The sequence below is a fragment of the Cyrtonyx montezumae genome, unplaced genomic scaffold (genome assembly GCF_038088225.1).
Source record: "Cyrtonyx montezumae isolate F1298 unplaced genomic scaffold, pur_monq_1.0 scaffold_10, whole genome shotgun sequence".
In the NCBI taxonomy this organism is placed as follows: Eukaryota; Metazoa; Chordata; class Aves; order Galliformes; family Odontophoridae; genus Cyrtonyx; species Cyrtonyx montezumae.
Genome location: NW_027071826.1, coordinates 31,267,757 through 31,292,724, shown reverse-complemented (window position 1 = coordinate 31,292,724; position 24,968 = coordinate 31,267,757). Strand labels below are relative to the sequence as shown.

Sequence of the window (24,968 nt, the reverse complement as noted above, 5' to 3'; positions counted from 1 at the left end):
AATCACCTGCACCCACTGCTTATTGCCACCACTGTCAGCTAAAAGCTCTGTAGGACAGCCTGGAGATAATGTATGGCTCATACCTGCCCTTTCACATAATCCCTATCAAGGTGGAGAAAAATGAGACTCTGGTGAAGGAAGCCTGTCCTAGTGGTACCAGGAGACCTATGGACACCAAAAGACACATTTTTTTCCTACCATCCATGCTGGGGTGTCATGCTATGTGTTTTTGTACGGATACCGTAATGAAATTTGCTGAATGACAAATGGCTTCTCTTTAAGAAGCAGAAAGGTGTTGTGTTTTTAATACTGATTGGAAATAATTGATTTGAAGATTCATGGGCTTAGTATCTGTCTAGATTGGAAGTTGTGATTCCTCTGTTCTGCAGCTGCCTGGATGTTTATCACTGCTGGCTTGAAGGTCCTTCATGTGCTTAATATTCTGCTTCAGGCCAAGCTCTCTTGTACCAGAGATTTTATGGCGCTGCATTGCTTGGCATTTATTAAGTATATAGGAAATATTTTAGGCTCAGTTAAATATATTTTTCAACCTCTGTTAGGACAGTTGTGACCTCCGTTAAGTGAGCTGATGAGTACAGACTCCCAAGTTTTTCTACAGAATGACTGTAGAAGTGTAGGGGTGCTTTCTGGTACCTTCTGGTTCAGTCAGCACCCCCTTACCCAGGGAGTGGAAGGGAGTCTAAAGGCACATATCATTTCTCTGGAAAACTCCTCAGCCTTTCCCGTTGTCATTCTGTAGTTACTGTTGCTCTAATTGCTGCCTAGTGGGTATTCCCCTTCTGGGCATGTTAACTATCTTGCCTTTTTTTTAATTTATTTTTTATTTTGGAGGACTAGTTCAGGCTGTGGATTTTGCTGCACAACCAGGTGCTAGATGCCTCTAAATCTCCTGGATCTTGAGATGTGTGTGGCAGCATAGTGGCTATTGCTATGTTGCCTGTTCTGAACTAGCAAATGTCAGGTGGCTTGGTGCGTTGTTCCAGCTTTCTTGTATGTGGATGCACTTAAAAGATTGCCATGGAGTGAATACTTCATGTGAGGGCTCATGTCCTCGTTTTCCTGGACAGAAGTACAATTTCTGTCTTACCTGGCATATCTTACTTGGGAGTTCTCAGTAAAGGCTGCTTACTGCATATGTTCTGGACGGTTGCACACGAGGTAACTCTATTTGGATGGCTGACAGTCCCAGTGCATATATATTCTGCAGGATTTCCAAGCATCTAGCAACTGCGTCAGAGCTACTGCATGACTATGCTGCCCAGCATCTGGAAATTCCAGGCAAGTGGCCAAATCTATCTTTTTTTTTTGTCTGGATTGAATTTCTGGGTGGAAAAAAAAAAAAAAGGGCTACGTCTGGAGAAAGCTGGGCATCTGGCAGCTTTATCTCAGATTATTGAGCTTCTCTGTGACAAAATATGAAATAGAATGCAAGTATTCTGGATTCCCTGTTTTGAAACAGAAGCCATTTTTCCATTTCATAATTCTTTATGGTGTTTCTTTTCTGTTGTCAAGATTAGATTCAGATGAAGAGAAGACCATTAAGTGGAAGAACTCATTATAGTGCGATTGCAAGTGGAACTAATTTTGGTATATAAAACGTTGATAGATTTCACTTTTTTTATGTTTTATACAGTACCAAGTATTCTTTGTTTGTTTGTTGTTGTTGTTGTTGTTTTAAATCCTGTCACGTTGACACAATTAATTACCACTATTTTTAGCCATGCAATTGGAGGGATTGCAAGTGTGTAATTTAGCTTCAGGTAGCTTTTAGCTAAAGCATAACATCCATCTGTTTTCCCCTCACCTCCCTCAAGCACCAGAAGAACTTTGCAAGCTCCTCATGAAGCCCTGGCAGTGGGATCAGCAGGCTGAAGCTCAAGCACAAGGGCTGATGTCTCGGTCCCCAGAAGAGAATTTTCTGATGCTCTTGACTTGTAGATCTCTACGGTTTTTACCAAGAAGGTGTTGAAAACTCCTTACCTGGAGATGTTCCCATTTTAAGCGTGATCTCTAAGAGGATCTTTTTTGTGTTTTGAGGCTGGAAAGACTTGAGTCACTTGATTCTGTTGCTAACTACTGCTATGCAGCTGAAACAGCAGAGCCCAAGCTCACATCTGGAGTACAGTCACTAATGAGAACACACCTGATCTGTCTCTGTAAGTGCCTGTTACTGCACAACACATTTATACTTTTGCTTGTGATTTGATGGGTGACGTATTTTCTGTGAAGTCTGCACTGAGCCTCCTGTGTGTTACGTTGGGCAGCGCTTAATGACTTTTTTGATGACACAGAAATGAAAACTAACAACTGAATGTTGTAGCTGGTGTAACATGGTATCTTGCCTCTTTGGAGTGCAGCTGCAGGGCGGCAGAAGGTCTTTGGGTTTGTATGTTGTCCTAGTGTGGGCAGAATGGCAGCCACGAGGTCAAGAAGTTCATAAGCTCTCTTTAAAGCCCATCCACTTCTGAACTCTCAAAGAATATTTATGTTCTTACACAGCCTTCCGTCCCCTGTAATGAGTGGGAGCAAGAGGCTGCTCGTTTCAGTATTCCCAAAGGAACTTTTCTTTCTTCACCGATACAAGGAGAACGTAGGAATGCAAGCTTTGCAATACTGCATAGAGAGAGAACTTGGCCTATTAGTATCAGAAGTGTATGAATTAAAGTCTTTCTCATTCATAATTCCCATTGAACTTATTATAGTTGTTTTTTCATGTTGGATGTTTAGGCCTTAAAAGTACAGTAGTGGCCAGAGGGCTTAGGGATTGCATTCTGCACAGCTGTTGCTGAGTCCTGTAATATTTTCTAGTACTGGCAGCATTTCATGCTTCTTTTATGTTTTTCTCTGCTATAAATAGATATGTCACATTTGAAACAGTATGGTAAGTAACAAGATCCAGTTAATCAGAATATCTAATGGCAAATTGATATCAAATGGCAAATTGAACTGCAAATTTTCATCTGGCATAATGGAAAACCAAGAACTTCATTAGTCATGTTTAATTTTAATTACATCACTTCTTAGCATTATGGCTTCCTCTAATATACCCATCAGAATGTCTGAGCCTTTGGCAGGTAAGATTTTATTTATTTAGAAAGAGTGACAAAGTGTCTTTCAAAAGAGAAGAGTGCATGATATACAGATTCTAGTTATTTTATACATAAATCCATAATTAAAATATAGGTAATTTGGAAGGCAGTAAGCTCTGTACAAGTGTAAGAATAGGATTCTTTTTCTGTGAAACTTCACTAGATGTCAGTGTGGAAAGTATTTTTTACTGTAGAGTAAAAAAGAGCTGTTATAAAGGCAGTAATTCCCTTAGAACACGGATATTTAGGATGGCAGTTATTGGAACTTGGTAGGTTTTTTTCAATATGTAATTTGTTTCCAGAGTTGCAGTTTTGAGGGGACCAAAGCAATTGCATTAAGCTCACACCGAATTCTGGAAGTTGTTTCTGTTAAAATTCCCATTAAAAAAATGTCAGCATTGTTACAGTACTTACAGAAAGTTCTGAGACTTGTGTATGAAAATGGTGTTTTGAAACATAACCAAAATCAACTGGAGAGGTTAAAACCCAGCAAAATAATTTTTTCTTTTGTTTTATATTGATAAATATTTGGACTCAGCGAAAGACCTCAGTGTGTATTTTCTTGCTGTCATAGGTGGTGGGTTGTAGTCTTTTCTAACCGTAATGATTCACTGATAAAACAGTGTGGTGATAGGCTAATCAAAATGAGCAGAAAATGCAAATGTAATATTATTTATTAACAGCTGAAGCATTATAAGGAATTTTGAGAGGTTTCCTGAGTTACTGAAAAGTGCTCGCTGGTAAGTTAAGGTGTGATGAAGCTCATATTAAATATGTTAAAATCTTTTAGTAGATTTTATGAATTTTTCATAAATTATACCCAGTTTGAGGAGAAGAAAAGGAATTTTTTGAGTACTGCTTTTGTTACATTTCCTTCTTCTGGACTGATACCTTAAGGGCATTTAGTTTGTATCGTGTACTTCACACTGTTTAAGTGGCTGTAGCAGGATGGGTATCGCATACTAAAGAGCTTTCACAAAGGCACCTTGAGAAACTCTTAGTGTTTCTGAAACAGATATCTTACTCCTCTCACTGTTTTGCTTTTTAATGCTTTGTGATGGCTGATTCGGCAAATTCTGCAAGCCAGTTCCTCCAGGTTAAGTGACCAACGGTCCACATTTTGGACCACAGACCAGAATGCACTGCTGCCTTACTTTTCATCCCTTCCTGTAGTGATAGATAAAAGCATTAAATCCCCTATCACTCAAAGCAGGCTGAGCCATTTCTGTCTGTCTTGCATAGTTTATTTTGGGACCTTGAACATATTTTTCCAATTCACTTGGATGCTCTTACACTTTTATTTCTTGTTCAAAAGAAACTGAAAAGGAGACTGGGAGGAAATTACACACAATCCTTGGCAAGTTCCTCCCTTTGTACTCTTGGGCTACAGAGAAGCCAAGGTATAGTAAAGCTCAGGTGTGCCACCCTTGAGATCCCATACTGGAGAGCTCTGTTGTCCAGAGGTGGTTGGGTCTGTACTTAGGGCTAATGCATCTTCATGTACACAGCGAGATTTGGGTTTTCTCGCAGGGACCTTTCAAAAACACTGAGGATTTTGCTGCTGCTTCCAGACTTTTGTACCAGAAATAGCAGTTTTTGTGATGAATTTTACTGTAAAATGAAATCTGTGGTGACATATTCAGATCCAAGGTTTAAGGTGCTAATTTATGTTCTATATATCAAACAAATGTGCACCTGCTAATCAAGCAGGATATGAAGGCATACCATTCATTGATTAAATGCTTGAGTACTTTTTTTCTCAGAAATCAGAGCTAGAGAACTCTTGTTAGCTATGATGATTTTATATGAAGAAATCTAGATATGCTTAACTGATGAAGGGGTTGGTTTGGTCTCCGTATTAGCTTTTAACATAATAGTTTGCATTGCCCTTAAGTTATTATGTGAAAATTCATGGTCCAGATTTGGAGACTGTAAGTGTTGTTGTTTGGTTGGTTTTTTTAATCCCTCTGGAAGCAAGTAGGAGATTTGGATTTTGAGAGATCACTGGCACATTATGTACCAAAGCTGTGGGAACTGCTTCTGTAATAAGATTTAATATTGCTTCTTTGGAAATGCCTGCATTGATTTCTGTCAGAGGCTGGATGAAACATTTATTTTTTTTAACTCTGTGTTCTATACAGATATTAGAAAAGAGTCAAAGAACGTGAACCTGAGCGTTGGATTTGTTCTTAGTATCTTGCCAGTATGCAGAAGTATTCCTGTCTGAACTTGAGCAATAGCCTTACATAGTTGTCTATTGTGGGTTACATATTTGGAAGAATGTTGTTGAAGGCTGCTGGGAATGCAGCTGCATGTAAAGGTATTTTTTCCCCTGCCCTTCACTCTTGCTGATGCTCTGACCTTCGTTCCTTTACTGCCTTCAGCAGAATGACACTTAGCTGTGGATTACAGGCACACATCCTGAGTCCTGGGATGCATCCTCTCATGTCCACAGCTGCCCAAGCTGCTTATAAGCCACAGGTTGGAACATTTGTGATAGACTTTTGTAATAACTTATTGGAGTCTTTTCTTGAGGAAGATATAAGTTGTTCTGCTTAAAACTGCTGCTTTTCAATCTAGAGGAGCAGATGTGATCTGTGCATTCAAAGATGGTACTCTGTGGGACAGCCCAAACTGGTGTTTTTTTGGTTTATACTAGGTTTAAAAAATGGGTGTGGAGTACAAAGTGCAGGATTTCATGTAAGCAGTCATTTTGTGGGCTGCCTGTGTTGTGGATGCTGCAGGAGAATTGTGGCCCATCTGTTTATGCTGGTGTGAGCAGATGGGGGGGAAAAAAACGTTTAATTCATGTTCATTAAATCCCATCCATCACCCTTCCCGTTTCCAAAGTAAAAGCTGAAATCTTTCAGTGGGATTTTATTTTGTGGAGAACTGGGTAAGAAAGGATACCCATGTTTTAGTAAAAATAACTAACTAGTTTTAGGGTAGACAAGTCTTCTGTCTTCTGGAAATGTTTGCTAGAGGGAAGGTTTTGTGAAACTGGTGTGCAAATATTTGGTCAGGCCCTGGACACCAGTGTACAGCTGATGTGAGAGGGGCCTATTCAGGCACAGGACTCTCCTCATAGCATGAGGATAGCCATCCCCTGACTGCATTGCTGTGCAGCATGAGAGAGCCCACAGTTGTAGAAGGTGTACTGTACTCACAGCTTGGCTTGCCCTAAATCCCCAGGCCACAGATAGTGAGAATGTGTGGGTAAGTAAAGGATTACGGTGGTGAAGGTAGGCTATCTGAATTGCACACCTGGGTGTGTGTTTGTTGTGGGTGACGGGATGCTGCCCTGAAAATCAGAACATGGATCAACTCGCTCCTGTCTGAACACTGTATGGCTCTACTCGCCTACTTCAGTGCACTGACAGGAGGTAGTGATAGTGTTCTTTGGGCTCCTTGGTGGCAGAGCCATCCTTTGGGTATCCTTGAGGTAAAATAAGTGATGTTCACAGCTTTCACAGTCACTGTCTATATTATTTACTACTTAACCAAAATGATCACTGAGGACCAGCACAAAAATGTTAGCTAGAGAATTTTTAGTAGCAGCATTCTTAGGTTTATAACCATGCCAAGAATATTTGTGTCACATATAAAAAATACCCTTTACCCAAGAGAATGCAGAGGGACTTGCAGCTTCAACACAGCATGCTGCAGGAGGCCTTGGCTTCGTAGGGTCCATAGGCTCGAAATGTTCCTGCCCGTTTTGAAGCGATGCTCCTGGTCTGTACCTGGAGCCAGGCTTGAAGGGACATATGCCAGCTGGTTCAAACTGAAACACTGAAACATCTACCTTAACGTGGGAAGTGGGGCATCTTTTAAAAGGATTTTAGGGACTTACAGCTTCGAGTAGCTGCCTACTGATATTTCTAGGCATATTTCTGTGATTAATTCCTATTGGGGTTTTTTTGTTTGTTTTAAGTAATCTTCGGTAATCTTGAGAACCTTTAGAAGTTTAGTAAGGGGAAATTTGAAGATACAGGGGCTTGTGAGATGAGACAAAATTATAGTTTGATAACTTTGCTCTTAAACTTTTTTTGAAATTTGTTTATATACCTGTCCTTGTGTTTCCAAGTGACGTCATGCAAAATAATCCTGTACAGAGTGAAGTACTCAGAGAGTGTTTCACTCACATTGCTGTAAGCTCTACACAGAAATAGTAGGGGGTGAACCCACTTTGGGGAATGGTATCTTTAGTACTGGTGTCCAAGCCTTACTGATGGCTTCTCATGAAAGCCGTCCAGATACTTCTATGATGCCTATCAGCTTTTCGGCAGTAATTTAAAGTTGTGCTGTAATTGAAAGAACAACGTGCATCTTTGAATTCCATTTTTAGTGACAGGGCTTGGATTTAAATGGATCTTAAAGGACTGTCAGAGATTTTGCTTGGCAGGCAGTAGGCTAGTGCAAGAGGATGTTGTCTTCTGCTCCTGTCTGCCTCCTAAATGATGGTGTGGAGGTTACTGCCTGTGCCAGGCTGTGACAGCATTTGGTCTTTGCCCTTTCCTACCATCAGCTATATCAATGGAGATTTGTATTCACAACATAGCTGATGATTCATTTCAACACGTGGCTGAATACTTGTAGCTCTTTCAGCAGCACGTGTGTCGGCATGGCAGTCAAAATGAAGCAAAATGTGTGTGCTTGTGCTTTGCTCTTGTGGAAGGCATGTGATACGTGGCACTTCTCTGGTTATACCCACACTGTGAGTGTTCCTGGTTATAATCTGGAACTGTGGTTCATACTGATGTTAATCTGCTTTTTCAGAATGGCAATAGGCCCATTCCACTTTCCTTTTTTCTTACTGTGTTGTCACAAGGATCACGCAGCATGGTACAAATGCTGGGAATACAAAGCTACAGAGCATGCTTTCCCTCAACTACCCTATCAGTTCTAAAAATTATTTATGACCTGTTTAGATTTGGCAACTGCAAAGTGGGGTTTCACAGCCAAGGCTTTAGAGCACGTGTGACTTGACTGCTGTGCAGAGTCAAGTGTGTTTTAATTATACATCATAGGTATAATGATGTAGGGAATATATGTGGGGAACAGGAAAGGTAAAGATAAGAGGAAATACATCTTTGCTCCCTGGTATTTTTGTGCAACTGCAAGCAAAAACTTACATATTCTGCCGGTTGGACTCGAGTCTTTTGTTGTCTAGCAAATATTAAGCACTTGCCAAGATGTGTAGTTTGCCCTCAAGATAGTGTGTAACTGCTATTTTTTTTTCCACTAAATTAATTTGATGAATGAAATTTGTGCTTCTAAAGAAGCAGTTTCTCTTTGTCTCTCATTTATGAGGTAGTAAGAAATTCAAACTATCCTCTTTCATTTTTGCAATTTTGTCAGTATTACAAAGACAACACAGAACAGTTAATGAGTTCTGGGATGCTGGGAGTGTTTCTGCTTTATCTGGTCTTCTCCCTTCATACAGATAGAGGAGAAAAAATATGGAAGGAAGTATGAGGACAGAAGGACTTTCACTGCTTGTTTCCCTTTACCTTGTAGGAGTTAAGTTATGGCTGTGGATAACTAAGTAAAGATGCTGCTACAACCGTGTTATCTCTGCCATCTTCTTATTAACTGAAGGGAGAACATAGGAAATAAAACTCCCTCTTCCTTGCTTCTTCACCTGCTGGAACATTTATTTCCCCTTGTCCATATGCGTACTGTGAGAACGCTAAGCGTAACAAATGGTGTTTGCATTTAGTTCTGAACACACTGAGGTCTGTGATCACTCTCATCTCAGTGAACGCAAGCTCCACAGTGTGCCTGGCCGCCCAACAAGGTCCTGCTTCTGCGCCTGTGATGGATGGGATCGCTGCTCTAATGAGACATGGCTGTTGTTGGAGGTCACAGTCACAGAAAGGGAGAGGCAATCTGTCTGCAATGAAGGGCAGCTCTGTGCAGGCCTTGAATACCAAGGCACAGACATAGCATCTCATTTTTTATTTGGTGTAGGAGACCAATATAGGGCAGAATCTGAAGGTAGAAGCCAGGCTGTAGAACTAAGTATATTACTAGTCCCCTCACGCATCTGTTCGTTTAACAACGTTTTTGTTTAAGATCTAAAAATGAGAATGATTTGTCATGGTAGATTTGATATTTTAATTGATTAGCCTAAAGACTGTGTTTGAGTACTTGTACATTTGGCTGATTTCTGTTTGAGGAGAAAGACGATGATACACTTTCTCTAAGGATGAAGAATGCTTCTGCTCTCAGGCCTTTATGAGAAAGGCTAAGCAAGGAAAGGGATGAGCACAGCTCCGTCTGGGCTCAACTGCATAAAATTAATCTGCTGTTGTTCACTCATATTTCTGTTCTTGGGTTTGTTCTTTGACCAACTGCAGGGTGGCAGTAATTGCCAGCATTGTTGGTATAGAATCAAAACTAGGAAAGAGCAGTGTGTTCACCAGATAGCTGGAAGTTTGGCTCACGTGTAGACTTTGTAAAGCAGAGCATGTGCCTGTTCTCTGAACATACCATTCAGGAGTAATGAAAGTGCAGGTCTAATTACAAATGTGCTTCTGGTTTGATATGAAAGTTTGTCTCTTTTCAACCCAGCTCTTGCAGTATATTCGTCATACTAGTATCTGAACAAACAGCATATGTTTAGAGGAGAGGAAGGTTTACATGTAACAACACTTAGTTTATTTGAGGTTTAAATTTCTTTTAGAAAAATTCTTAAAAGCACCTTTTTTTTATTTTTTTATTTTTTACAGGTTGATCCTGCTTTGAAGGAAAAATTAAAGCAGAACAATGTGACGCTGGAGTCTGAATATAAGGTAAAATAAATATGTTGCTTGGGGCTCATAACCCTGGCTACCCTTTATTACCCTAGCTGCTGGTGGGGTGGGTCTGTCCCTATCTAAAATTAGATCAGCCATCTGCCTTTGACTCACTGATGTCCAATAAAAACAAGGTTTTATGTAAAGGAAGATTTTTGAACATGCAGTGCTTCTTTCTGAACACAGCCTTACTTTGATGTCCAGGTGCCAACTGCAGTGCTACAAATAAATTTCACTATGTCTGTGGTTTACCTGGTCTATAAAAATAGAGCTGATGCTGGGCTTGGATGGTATGTGTTTCTGTATGTGCCAACGCTTCTGCTGCTTAAGTTTTGATGACCTTTAGCCTGAACAGCGTACTTGATGTGCTGCCTCTTATCATTTCTTGCTTTTTAAACCTCTATATCGCTTTCAAACAACTATGATTACTTTTTCACTATATCTGGAAATTTTATAGAGAAATATTTCCTTCTTTCCTCCATAGTACCGTTTCCTTCACACATTACTGAGCTCCAAAATGGCTATTTTGTCCAGTTTAATATTTAGAGTTTCATAAATCTTCAGGGCTGCAAAAAGCCTGGTTAAGAGAACTGGCTCCTCATATCTAGAAGCAAAGCACAAAGCTGTTCCAGATAATTTTTCATGTTTTAAAATTGCATGAATCAGATGTCCAGTTAGCACTTCGTCTGTCTCCGTGGTCCTCACGATGGATATAGCATTCAACACTCCTGTCACGAGCCCTTCAGGAGCTTGATTGCACCCATAGCTCTCACACTTAAGTGGCTGAATGATGGTACATGGTCTTGCTAATAAAACCTTTCTATTACATCACTCTTCTGTGACTCGTCTATGAAAGAACTCTCAACCTTTTGCACTTTAACGTATGTAATATTGCAGAACATCTGCCTACCTGCCAGATTTATGACAGTGTTCTACCATTATAGAAAATAATTTGGGGCCAACCCTGTTCTATAACAAACTGTGTTCTGTGGTGTGGGAAATAAAAAAGATTTGATCTCTGAGTACATGTGGAAACTCAAAACATACAAATCCACTCAGTTCCGAATGCCCCTGCAATTACTCTGTCTCTCATTTTCCATAGAATATACGTGTCCACTTTGATTCATTTATACAGAAGAACCACAAGCAATAAAAAGAACCGCATCTCTCCATTTAACTCACTGCCTAACCACAAAATCAACTGATCTGTATTCAGATATACTTAGATTTCTTTCCAGCAAGATAAGTAAGTAGTTGAAGGATAATATTTAAACGGCCGTAATTGCATCAACTTTATGAAGAAATCAATGGTAATAGGATGTGGCCAGCATCACAACATATTACAAACCTACTCAGGTAATGAGGTTCTTTCCTGATGGCCAGAAGTGACAGAAGCAATCTTATTTTTTCTTAATCTAAACCGCTGAGAGTTCCCATGCTGAAACTTTTCCAAAGCAGTGCTTGGGTTCTAGGGCCAGACCAGTACAGTAATAGAAATGAATGTGATTTTGCACATAATTAGAAGAGATCCAGGTTATTGTTTTGGACTCCAGTCTCAATGTGTACTTTACTGCGAGTGCTGACTTGCAAGCAGGAGGCATACTCATTCCTTGCTTCACTGGAAGTGGTGGAACCACCAGCAGTTCACCAGTCAAGCATGTACTTCACGGCCTCTCTGTCAGTATTTGAGTTGTAATCAATACTTAACTGCCTCTCTGTTCTCATGGACAAAATCTAACCAATCGTCGAGTTACCGCTGACATTTAGGAGAGCAGTTTTCTGTGGACCCCATGTGGTCTAACTCTGAAGAACATCTAATTCTATATTTAGGTCACATTGGAGGATTAAACTGGTGGCTGTTACTAAATATGGTGTGATGAGAGAGTTAAGGGCAGTTAAAAAAAAAAAAGTTGCTGTTTTAATATGTGAAGCCTTATTTTACAATATTGTTAGCATTGTATCTGCAGCTGTTACTGAGGGTACCAAGCCAGCTCTTTGGAAGCATGACTGCTTGATGTGTGCAAATGTCCATTACCGTCCCTTCCCCTGACTTAAAGTTATCTTGTCCTTACAGATGTCTACACACTGCATATGTACTGGATTCTTTTAGAATGTAGTAATTTCTGATTAAGGATATACCTTTATTTGATTATTACAAAAGACAACAACATTTCTCTTATTTCATGCCTGTGGAAGTGTGCACTTTTTCCTTCAGAGTGGTGGTGATGAGAAAAGATGTAATCATAGATATAAGCAACTTACTGCAAGGAAATTGACAAAGATATTTTCATCTTCTTGTTCACTAAATACTATCCTCCCAAATTAAACAGAGTTTACATTTTTTCATATAAGAGTGTTTCTGGAAAGTATGCTGATTTGAGCAAGGATGAATTTGCATCTGGGTTACACACTACATTTCTTATACCTCAGATCTGTTAGTAATGCCATTCATAATGTTGTACCAAAGGAGCAAGCTACCTTTGCACATGTTCACTGTTGTTCAAGCATTCCTCTCACACAGTTGTATTCTCATCCAGCCAATTAGTCCTTGCTGCTCCCCTTTGCCTAATAAATCACAGCTCTGTCCACTAGTGACACTGGTACTAATGGAAATGTAGCTCTGCTGCTGAGCTGTGTCTTGTAGAACACACTGTAAAAAAATGTCAAGTTCTTGACCTGCAACAAAAGTCTAGAGTATCATATCTGAAAGTGCAAAAATACTGTTTGGAAAATGTGTATCTAACAGACAGAATATATTCCTTGTTATTGTTTAAACGTAATGCCAAAATTGCATTTCTTATTTTAGCATTTTGTTTCTGTACTTTTGAGAAAATAGTGACGAAGTACACAGTAAAAAAAACCATAAAAATCCTGCCTCAGTCAGTCACATCAGAGCAATAAGGAATTGTTGTTTAGGGCTTTTTCAAGAAAAAAAAAAAAAAAAGCAGCGAACATCAAGCCTAAAAAGGACATACCAATAACCTACAGAATTATAATTTTATGATGGTAAAATCAGTTGAGTTTAAATCGGATATGTTTTTAAGCAGCAGGAACTGAAGTACAGTTAAATAATGTAAAATTATTGCTATGAAAATAGTAAATGAGGAAGTAGAGAAGATTGATAAAAGGACATCACAGAGGGTTTTTTTTTAAAGGAAGCTGACAAGTTGACATATCTAGGCAATATTGAGTACTTTTTTCAGTGATCTGGAAAGAACTGTAAAATCATTACTGATGTACGAGTGACACCAAATTATTGAAGTAGATGAAGTGTGGCCAGGCAGGTGCAGGACCTCTTTAGCATTACTTGGTAAGCCAGGCCTGTCAAGTGAGCAAAGTCGTCATTAAAATAGCCACAGTTATCTGTTCAAAAATTGGAAATGCAGGTCAGAGTGGACTATGTGATGAAATGCAGCAACTCTTGAAAAAGATTTAGGAGTCAGTGAATGAATAATTCAGATTGATCTTCTATGGTGGTACTGTGGCACAAAGAGCTAATTCAGTCTTTATAAATATAAACTGGAATGGCAGATGGGAAGAGTTGACTTTTACTTCTGAGTGTGTTATTGATGAGGCTCGTACTCAAGGACCATATCCACTTCTGATGTCCACGTTTTGAACAGGACTTTAATATTCAAATAGGTTGCAGAAAAGGCTGAATATGTGCACTTGGGCTTGAGAAAATGCCTCAAAAGAAACTTAAAGATTTGGATACTTTTAAAGGTACCTAAAGGAACACTAGTTGTATATAAATACCTTCATAAGAAGAAAGTGCTAGCTACTGACAAGTTCTCTGATGTGACAAAGATATTAGAAGCAAAGGCCATTATTAACAGATAGGGACGTTGTTTGAACATAACAGCAAAACAAAAAAAGGTCTGTCTTACAGAATATTATTAAATCTGCAGAAATTTTGAAGTTTTTCTTTGAGTGGTTGTGAACTGTAGGACTTGGCACAAGTTAAGTGAGTTGAGTACAGTGCTGTGTGATAGTCTAGAGAACACCATTCTCCTGACTTATAGTATCTGAGTATTTTGCAGATTTTGTTCCTTGTAACTTGATAGATCAAATGAAGGTCAGCGTAAGCTCTGAACAGACGTCTGTTTGTCTTGGGAATCACAGCAGAAGCATTGTAATTGCAGTGCTAAAATGTTTATCCAGGGTAGTTAAAAAATCAAAATCAGATGTATGATGAGGTGGTTTGGGAACATAACTTGCGTATGTACTCTCTTAAGAGTATTCAGTAGATACATTAGAGATACGAATGGGAGGACGGTACAAGAAGATAATTCCCCAATAGCAGAGGCTGAAATCTGCAAGCATTCTGTTGGTGCCACTGTTGGTACCAGAGGATTACTGACTTTGTTGTTATTGTTTCAGAATTAACAGATTGGCCTCTTTGGTTGATCTACTTCAGTGTCTGTGAGCTAAATGCTAGTGGCTATGTTTCTTGAGCTGTTTGAGAATTGTTAAAGATACTGGGGAAGAAAATTCACCCTGGTTTCTGACACCAAGTGAGATGAGATGATGTTCCTTCTTCCTTTAACCCCTACCCATCCTTTCTTCTTTGTCAGTGTTGTTAAGCAAAGCTGCTCCTGTCAACCACAGGTTCTGCCTGTTCTTCAAGTTGTACCTCAGCCAATCACTGGATGAAATTATTTGCATTTCAGTTACTCAAATGTAAAATAAACTGGGGACTCCTTCACTATAAGACCTCATCACTTCTGGTTTTGTAGAGAAGGATACAGTGATGTTAGCTTGCCACAGAGACTGCCATGGGCAAGACAGGGGGAGGGTTAAAATAGCTTGTGCTAGTTTTATTCTGAGTGGATATGCGATCTATACATAAGCAGTTTACTCTTTGCGCTCCCAAAGTTCTTGGGTACTGTACTTCAAAATATAATTAAAAAACAACAAACAACAAAAACAGTCAGATAAAGGTGAAATTTGGTGGTGGGTATGGAATAGGGTCTTAGGAAGTGGTGCTGTGGAAAAGCTTTCTTCCAGGAAGAGAGATACCTCCTGAGGGAAGCTAACAGAGCATTGCTTCCCACCGGCCTTATTTCTTGAATTCATCTTTGCTGAACAGTTCTGTAATTTTTTTTTTCTACTCTTGTTTATAGTGTATCTCTTTGCGTGGGATTTTCTGTAGCTATGAGCTGTTTCTTTTAAGTATGTTACATCTGCACTTGTCTTATCCCCACAAGATGATGCTGATTTCTCACAGGTAAAAACCCAAGTAAGTCAGCTAACGGTACAGTCAGGCAGCAAACTGGGCTGCCATGTACGAATGTGTTAAACAAATAATCTCTTCTCCTTTTTCCAAAACAGACATCTTTGTACCTTCTTGCATCCTGATGTGGCTTTTTAACCCAGAAGAACTGAGCAGCTCTCATCATGTTAGGGCCAACTCTGTGTGTTTTCTGTCACCAAGAGTTTAAAAAACAAACAAACAAAAAAATAAAACCCACAAGAAAACAGTAGGGAAAGTGGCATCCACACGGCACAACTGAATTTGTTCACTTATGGTCCTGGGAGATGCTGCTGTCTTCTACCAGGCAGTGCTGGGGACGTTCTTCTGTGGAGCTGACTATGTAGAAATGAAAAGCACATCTGTCATTACTGGGCCCCCAGTGGGGAATTGCTAGATCTTTGGTATAAAATGTCTCTGAAGTAGCTTTCAAAATAGTATATGGGAATTTAACCACGCAGTTGAGGCTTTATACATTCCTTGCGTTTACTGCCTCTGAAGTGAATGCAGCAAAGTAGATAGTGTTTATGGAATGGACAAAAAAAGAAAAAGGAAAGCAAAACTAAAATGAAGTGGCCAATGAAAAGCCACTTTGCTAGGCCACTGAGATAAGAGCTTCCTTAGAAACTATCTGAAATATTCTGTGACTGCCAGATGATGCTCATATAGGCACTCAAGCTGTTTGAAATACTTCAAAAGATTGCTCTACAGTTCTCACATGCTCTTTGCTTTCTTCTCAAATTATTGTTGTCCATCTTTAGTACTCACACTGTACAGTGCAAACTGTACTGTGCATAGAAAGTCACTGTCAGAGAGTGGGATCGTGTATGTCTTAAGAGACTTATTGATCAAGCAGGAAAAAGAGACGGTGCTTGAGACTGATCTGGATTCTGGACAGTTTTTAATGAAATAATCAAGATCCTAATAATTGAATGGTTGTGTTCCCTGTTTAACCCTTGATGATGTGATATCTTTAGTTAAGAATTGAGTTTTGCCCAAGAAGAAACCTTTTTTTTTTTTTTTTCCTGGAAGAAATCATTGAGAAATAACAAGGCTGAAGGAAATGCTGTTAACGATTCAATCAGCAATGCTCCATCGTGTTCATGGCATCCTCCCAGCAAGTCACGGGGCAGGCAGCGTTCCGCTGTGCCGTCCTACAGCTCAAACAGGAAAATGGAGGAGGTTCAAAACTGAAATATACTCCAACCAAAGTAATACCCCAAACTTTACCTCCCAAAACTTTCTCTTTATTCTTGGAAAAAATTCAGATTTTTCAGTCTTTCTCAGGTACAGCATAGATTCTTTCTGATTTAATTTTGAGGACCCATTTTCTTATGCCCACACACCTAGTTTCACAGTGACACCTGATCATTTCTTCTGGTCGTAGTCTTTTAACCCTTCCCTCTGATATTCATTACTGCTTTTTTTCCTCTCATGAAAGAAGCCTGTAAAAGCCTATTTTTCAGATCTCTACAGAGGGAAAAACACCAGGTGTGACTTGCAAGTCCAACGTATTTTGATCGTTGTACAACACTTTTTGGTTTAGATGTTCAAAAGTATTTTTTTATATAATTATTAGACAGATATATTTTGACAAACTTGAGATACACGCAGTGAAAAAATAGTTCAACTTGGAAGTATATTCATAGTCCAAGTAAGAAATTTGACAGAAACCTTCTCTGTGTTGCCAGCCTAAAAATTCTGCAGGCATTGTTGGGCTCCAGACAGGGACAGGCTGTGGAAATCCATCTGCTCTTTCTCCTAGACACAGACCTGGAGGGTTCAGGTGTGGTTTGTTGCTCTTTCTGCACTCCTGCACTGCAAAAGATCTTGCATCCCCTTCAGCCAAGCTCAGCTTTAGATAGTTGAAAAAGAGCCTGCACACATCCCAAGAGTCTGTCCCTCTTTTACAGGGGTCTGCTATAGAAACCAGGACAGACCTTTGCAGAGTTCATTATGATACCAAGTTGGCAAGATCAGACAACTTGGCTAAGTCTCCTAGGCTGTAAATTAATAAAATAAACTTCAATAAGCAGCTTTTTACTTCCAAGCACGTGTTAACTGTAGCTTAATAAATCTTCCATATACCAGGAAAATGGAAGCCATGCTAAATGTACTTCTGTGTGGAATTTGCTTAATTCAGTGTGGAATTTGCTGAATTTTGGATGTTTGATCTTGCAGGTGGACTATTGCACTCATGCTGTTCTTTATACATTGAATGTTTCAGAATTTCGTATTTGAAGAAGGAAAAAAAAGATAAAGCAAATGACCCGTGCAACTTGATTTCTCTTGACTTCATCCATAGTGCTTTGTAAATCCTTTGAACCCAGGCCATCCTGTGTGCTGTGCAAGTGTATGCATAAATAGCATCAAGTTATTTTGTGAGATTTAGTGTGGTTTCTAAGATTTTCATATTAAGAGTGAAGGAGGAAATCATGACCAAGTTGTGTAACCATATAGTTCTAACCAAGTACCTTAATTGTTTGTTTTATTAAGTAATTTGTATCACTGTAGTGTCTTCACGCGAGGTTATGAGGGCACTCTACAAGCATTAATTAAACTCAATGATACCTCTGAGATGAGGGATAGCACTTTTCATTCTTCAAATTGGGAAAAAAAAAAACGCTCAGACAATTTGGCATTGCAAGTCTGTGATACGGATCCTTTACAACATTGCCAACTAAAGATATTTCTGTTCTCATTCACTCTCAGTCCTACAATTCCTTTTGCTGTGCCATTTCAAGTGTTTGGATAGTCTTATGCTTCAATAGAGTTTATCTGTAAACAGTATGTGCCAATGTAGTTAATTTAATCTGATTTGGAGCACAGCCCCACGGTGCTAAATTGGCCAAACTAAGGGGAAAATAACCTATGGGGAAAGAGTATCTTAACCACATTCACGATAAGTTAATTGGTTGTTGCCATAGGGGAATGGCACTGGGTCCTACTGAAGGCAGCAACAAGAACTCTTGGTTTCTTCTGTGTGGATTTTGCCAGTCTTTAGCAAAGCTAAAAAAGAGAGCCAAACCTGTGGAGGCTTAAATGCAAAAACCCCACATTTCTTCCCTTACTGAACAAAAATATTCTGGCCATTGCATTCAATTTCCTAATGTGCTTATGTATTAATAATATAAAAACTAGACATTCTCTTGTTGGAAAAAAAAGAGGTACCTCTTATTAATCTGAGGGATGCTAATCACAGATAATTAAATATAAATTAATGTCACATCCTAAGCAAAGTGAGTGAAACCAAGATTTTATTACAAAAATGGGATGTCAGAGATGTGACTCTGAAAGTGCTGTGGAAAAGATGATAATAAGGCCAAAGCAATGTGATGATAAAGTTGAGGCTTTCAATCCCTCACAAGACAGCAAAATCCTTTATTCTGCACCTCTGCATCTACGTGTCAGAGTGGAGTTCCTCAGTATGTCTTTCGTGGACTTCAAGCTGTTTTGACAGTCTGGCAAGATCGACTAGGTTTAATGCATTTCTTCCACTGCTTCCGTGAGAATGTTCTTCCCTGGCTAAGCTTTTATCTGCAAATGGCGTTGCTTAGCATAATAATGGGAAATAATTGTCTCTTTGAATTAGAGTCATTTCTTTCTATGGCACTCGTCACAGAATTTATTGCAAGGCACCGTGCAATAAACAGGATTTTCACATGTAGGAAGCAGACTAAAGCCAAATGTTTATTGCAGGTGGCACTCCTGAATTAAGTCCATCATTGCAGCAAGGCTCTAAGCACATTTTTGCTGACTTGGGTTTGTTGCGGCGTGACAACTATCCTGCAGGAGTAGAACTCAAACCCTTTAAGAAAAAAATATCTTACTGTAGGGCTGACAGAGGATGATGGCTTTTACTTACTATCCAAGCAGGCTACTAACTAGGTATCTGAACCAGCAGTTCCGGAATGAAGGCTTCTTTCTGTCCTCAGGGGTGCCCTGGTGCCAGGCAGGCTGTTTAACAAAAGTTCCAGAAGTCAAGTATGTGGCAAAGAGTTGGATGTTCTTTTTTGTTCAGTGCCTGCCTGCATAGCTGCATTTTTTCTTGGATTTACAGCTTCTGTCAGTCCTGTACTTTTAAGAGGCAGTTTAGCTGATTTAGGAAGTGAATCAGTAGATTTAATGGACTACACTGATCTTACTTTAAACAGCTAATTTTCATTATCCCTGGGGCTGTTTGAGACAAGCGGGGAAAGCGGTGCTGGTCTGATCTGATTACATTTCATTGTAGTCTCCAATGATTGACTATTTAGTACATTTGAACTGGGAGAAAAAGCTTTTCACTTTTAAAACCGCCAGATTGTATGGATTTAGTAAAAGCTAGAAGTGGTTTACCTTCTTTATGGTGAAATTAGGTGGGCACAGTACAGGTGGCTAAAAATAAAATAACTGAAATAAAAAACATTTTTAGAAATCCAACCAGGTTCACTTCATTTGGAAGAAACACTGATGTCGTGCCTGAATTCTAACAGAGCCACATAGTTTGGGCAGTTTGAAGAAGCTTTGTATCATGCGCTGCTGCACCTAATCAGAAGAGAAGTAGTTACCTTTAATGCAAATATAAAGAAAATAAATAAGAAAAATGTTTCTTTCTGCATTCAATAGACTCTTTAATTCTTTGTGTTTTAATTGACGAAAAATAATTCTGAATAGATCTCATCTGTTCCATAGTTTGAGGCAATTCCGTTTACTGCACAGAGCTGTGGTGGTTTTATTCTGTCACTACATCACAGTGTGCTTTCCAGGTGCTTTTATTCTTACCATTGGAAGAGTTTTACAAAACTCTCTGAAAAGCCCTTGTGAAGTCAGGAGCAGATTAATACAAACTATCGGTAAGGTTCTCCAGAATGCATATCTCTTGATAAGACTTGTTTATGTAGCGTATCTTTGGGTGCTACAAGCTTGGTGGTATATATTTTAAATGCTGTTTCTTGCTCAGACTTTGTGAGCCGAGCACCTTTGCGAATAGTTTAGAACTTCACAGCTGTATGGTACCTCTGTGCTTAATAAAATCAGCAGGCCTTCCATCTGTTAAAGCACAAGGTTATTTCTACTGTAATTTCCTTGAAACTTCTACCTGAATTAGGTGTTAAATTCCGAATTTGCAGAGTGGATAGTTGCTGATGCATGGGATGATGCATACTTTCCCTAAGCACCCTCCTTCTCCCTCCTCCTGGGTCAGCTCAGATCCAACTGAAATCAAATACCAGCTGGTCTTAAGGTGCGTAAAGCAGTGAAGACTGTGCCTCAGAAAGACCTGTGCCAGCTCCACTGTATGAGAAACTCAGCTGCTTCTACCTCGTGAAAGTCTGCTGTGTTTGTGCGTGTTCTCATAGATCTTCTGTTGAATGCTGCGTAATTTCTTTTGATATCTGACAAACCTCATTGCAAGTTGTACAAGTGGCAGAAATCCTTTATATAACATGAACTCATAGTAGCAGGTCTGTTATAGCTGTTGAATTGTTCTGCAGCTTTTCGAGTCCCTTAGTGTTTGCTATTTTTTTAGGTAATTGATGGCATGCAAATTAAACCACAAGCTCAGCTTAAGTACATAGGCTGCTCCAAAAGTAATGCCTCCTAGTTATTTCGATGCAAACTACAACAGGTAGAAAGAGCACAATAACACTGTTAGAGCAAAGTGGGGTGGGGCTCCAGGTCTGCACCTGCTGGGTGCTTCTGCATCTCTCCCAGTGAGACTGTGGAGGTGAAGTTTGGGTGACAACAGCTTCCTCAACAGCAACACCTGATGGGTGAAGTTAGAAGGGCCTCTCTTCCTCCTTTGTGATCTCCTCTCAGGTAGATTAAGACTGTGGTGAGCACTTCGTCTGAGTGAGGATAATAGGAATAGGTAAGGAGATCATTTAAAATCTAACTAGTTTTTAAGTATATGCTAACAGTTGGCCAGTTAGCATATCACATGTATGACTTTATGAGAGACCTATCTCTTCTGGGTACCATATAAAGGTAGGCAGCAGAAAGCATTGTGCACTTCTCTCTGGTTAAAACTGCATGGATTTGAGGGAATTGCACTGTTACTGTCTCTCATAGTGCTGGATAATTCCTCTTTTCCAGCAAGGTTTGTATCTGTGCTGACAGAGTACTTCAGGTCACTACTAAAAGTCTTTTGATGCAACTATACCAGCGCTTATCACTTCCAGCTCACCACTAGACAGACTTGCACATGAAGAACTGATCTGGAAAACAAGGTGAGCAAAGAAAAAATGAATATAAGAATGCCTTCAGTTATGTTCAGATGCTGTACGTCTTCCTGTTCTACCTTTCCTTTTCTGTTGATAAGCAGTGGCAGTAATGCCCACCTTAGTCATTTATGTAGCTATATGAATGCTTACAAATTATTTCTTTGTTGAACAACTTTTGGAGGGTCGACGATCATCACCTCTGTGGCGATGCTGTGTAGCGTGCAAATAGAAAACAATTCAGATTAATGCATGTTTTAAATCATAATGCTTTCAAGGTGACACTTCTGTTTGATGTTTATCTGCAGAAATTGGAAAAATCTGACTTGGATAACTGGGAGAACATCAGAGGACCCCAGCTGTGGGAAGACTCCAGGACTGTTCAGAAGCAGCGGCGGGAGGCTGCCCGTCTGAAGAGAGAGTGATTGAGCAAGTCTGCTCTGCTGCCTACAGAACCAAGTCTCAGGCTGGACTACCTTATTTTCTAATCCAGCATCAGGAACAGACCTGGGAGGGGGGAATTGCCCTGAACAATTCATGCCACTGTGTATATAACTAAATGTGAAAAAGGACTATGTTGTATGAAGCTCTTTGTTTGCATCCATTTGCACAGAATTCCACAGGCTGTATATCAGAATTCTCAATTAAAAAAAAAAAAGCCGATTATTTTACTGGGAATATTGCACTTTTCGTTTTTCATTGTTTTTTGACAACTGCAGTTCAAAAGTGAGGTGCTTCAGCAAGAGTCACATTTCAAGAGTGTGCCACAATGAAAACAACAGTGCTGTCATCCTGATATGTGTGACCAGTTAAGTGCTGCTTCCGAGAGCCCCTGCGTGACTTCAAGCTCTTAAGCTTGGAAGGGAATCCACAGGCATGTGAACTGTTGGGAAACAGTGAGCTTGTTTTTGGCTAAATAATATTCTTGCATTTCATTTTCAGGAACTTGTCTGTACAGGAGCATGTGCAGAGTGTCAGCTGGTAATTGGTCAAATAGCATTTGTTTAGCTGTGGACTGATTTTTTGATTAGTTTAACTATCAATGTCTGCATGCAGGCAGGACCTTTGTGTTGAAGCTTCTCTGCTTAAGTTAGAAGAAGATTTCCTCACCAAGAGCTGTGCAGTTTTCATGTGAGCAAGCACTGCAGCAGCATCTTCCTGAAGCACTGTGTAGTGGTAAAGTGCATCTTACGTGTATTGTTACATGTATATTAGTGTGCATGCACAAAAATGATTACCTTTGGATGAATTATTCTGAAATATCTTTTTGTCTTTGCTACTTATTTGCTACTAGAAGAAGATATGCTAACACTCATGGCCCTTCTGCTGAGACAACACAATGAAGAAATAACCTCACAATTTTTCAGAAGAAATAAAGCTTTTGATAGGCTGTTACAACAGACCTGTAAAACTCCTCTTCAGGGAATGGAGTACTAGAGCACACATTAACAGTAGATTCTGGATTCAGAGTATTCAGTGACACCTATATGTAAAAACCTTGGGAACTCAAAGAGGTGTGATTAATTCTCTCTGCAAGGGATTTGTCAAATGCAATCAAAATGTCCTTCTGGACACTTTATTTACGGGTAGCTTCCTTTTGCTCATGTAAATCTTTCCTCAGCATGTCGTTTTTTCAGTCTCCTGTGGTAAGGTCCAGTCTTTCCCTCAAGAAGAGGAATCTACCTTGATTTTTGAAGAGTTTGAGAAGCAATTCATATAGCAGAAAGTAAAATGTCCTAGCCATGTTTTCTGCAGGCTTTGTTCTAATGGAGTTGTTAAGACCATGAAAAAGTGTCGTGTCTCACCTGGAACAAGGCTGGAGCTGTCTGTGTTTTTCCCTGAGCAGAATCGTGTGCACCTTTGCTTCTAAATAAATGTGCCAGCAAATTAAAATAACCACATGAGAACCAAGAGGAGCAGTGCACGACAAGGCAAACATATTCTATAAGGAAATTATTTTAAAAACCTAGAATATGAAGACATTAAGCTTTGATGGAAGTAGAGAAGGAATATTTCATTGTTTCAACATACTTTTTTTTTTTTTTACCTAGAAGTTAATATGGCATTCTCAGGCAAATAAGATATAAAATAGGACAAATAAGGAGCAACTCAAACTACCTTGCTTGCTAAGCATTTCAACTCCTAAATTCAAATTCTGGTGCAGCTCTACTGGCAGCAGCAAGATTGATTGAGTGCAGTAAGTGCAGTGACAGCCCTCCCTGAGCTAGGGCTCCTACTAATACTAGCACCATGGCTGCTGCTAAGATACTAGCTGGACCACTGGAATTGCTTCCTTACATTGTCTGGTGTAGACTCATCCTATGAGGATTCTTCATATTCATTATGTCTGTTCCCGAGGTAAGCATCTTCCTTTCCTAGCCTTGACTGAAGTTGCCTTTATTTTGCGAGTGAAGAGGAATGAGTAGCTCCCAGTCTTGCAACACTGGCTCACATTGTGGGTGAATACTACCCCTGAAATAAGCACATGACTTTCTAGGAACAGTGCATAGGAGAAGTTACCTTTTCTCCCAGTGGAAGAAGAAAAGATATTTCTCTTTCACGAAGCCTTTGTGTGTATCACTTTCCTTGATGGCCAGAACACACACTGAAAATATCCCATTTATTTTTAGGAAATTGATACAAGGGGAATTTGGGAGTCAGTAATCTTATTTTAACAGTTTTGGAATGTGGTTGCAATTAATTCTGTGGAGAACGCTTTTTATGTTGTGATTTAGGACTCAGTTTTGGCTTTTGATATTTCTTCATGAGTTGCAGTGTTCCCCTACTTCACTTTCACAGGCACTGTATTTCCTATAGTTTCCAAGGGCATATTTGTAACCACCTTTGAAATGACATTTCTGGAAAGTGATGGAATTATCTCAGCATCTCTAAACAAAAATAACATGCCATTGGAAAACATAACTTGCTCCTTATCTTCAGGATACATATGAATGATATGATAGTCCCAATTAGGCTGACTATTTAATGATCTTCCACTTAAAAAGTCCCGCTTTCCCTCCTCCCCCTGCCCCCCAAGTTGATTCATTTTTGAATTAAAACAACAACAACAAAAACCCAGTAACATTTGGCAGGTTTAGAAGCTATCCTCTTCATAAAATGTGTAGAGCTGCCTCAGGAATTTCTCTTTATTGCCATGCATTTGGACGACAGCCTCGTGTTTTATGCTTTTCTCAGCAACAGAATTGGAAATTATACTTATGAAAGTACCAGACCGAGAGAGACTATTATGGTCTCTTAAGTTGTCACACATTCTGAAGTAGAAGACACTCCAGAAACGTGGGGAATTGTAGTTCAAAATACAAGGGAGAGCGGCAAATGTTCGTTGGTTTGGGAATCACGCTTAGTTTGGATATTTATTTATGAATTATCCTTCTGAAAGCCACTTCTGGTCATCTCCAAAGTACTCAGGGGCAACCCTGCTAGGTTTCTTACATCCAGAACCTGTGGCTGAGAGTCCAGAGGTGATGAAATAAAGCTGTTGGGGAGAGCTTTAGCAGAGGGTTAGCCTGGATGGTCCCTAGAGGTTCCTTCCAAGCCCCTGTGAATCTGTGAGCTCAGTGTAGCACCAGTGAGTATCCATCTGGATGGT

The 24,968-nt window shown here is 39.6% G+C and overlaps 1 protein-coding gene across 1 annotated transcript in view; it reads left to right on the top strand.

Annotated features, from left to right (window-relative positions):
• LOC136060308 (cytochrome c oxidase assembly protein COX16 homolog, mitochondrial) overlaps positions 1 to 23,153 on the top strand; it is a 36,467-nt gene extending 13,314 nt beyond the window's left edge. Inside the window, exons 3-4 of the mRNA XM_065754707.1 lie at positions 9,842 to 9,904; positions 21,667 to 23,153. Of these exons, the coding sequence (XP_065610779.1) occupies positions 9,842 to 9,904; positions 21,667 to 21,783 (180 nt within the window). The 3' untranslated portion in view covers positions 21,784 to 23,153. The remainder of the gene's footprint in view (positions 1 to 9,841; positions 9,905 to 21,666) is intronic.
• Positions 23,154 to 24,968: the final 1,815 nt, after the last annotated feature.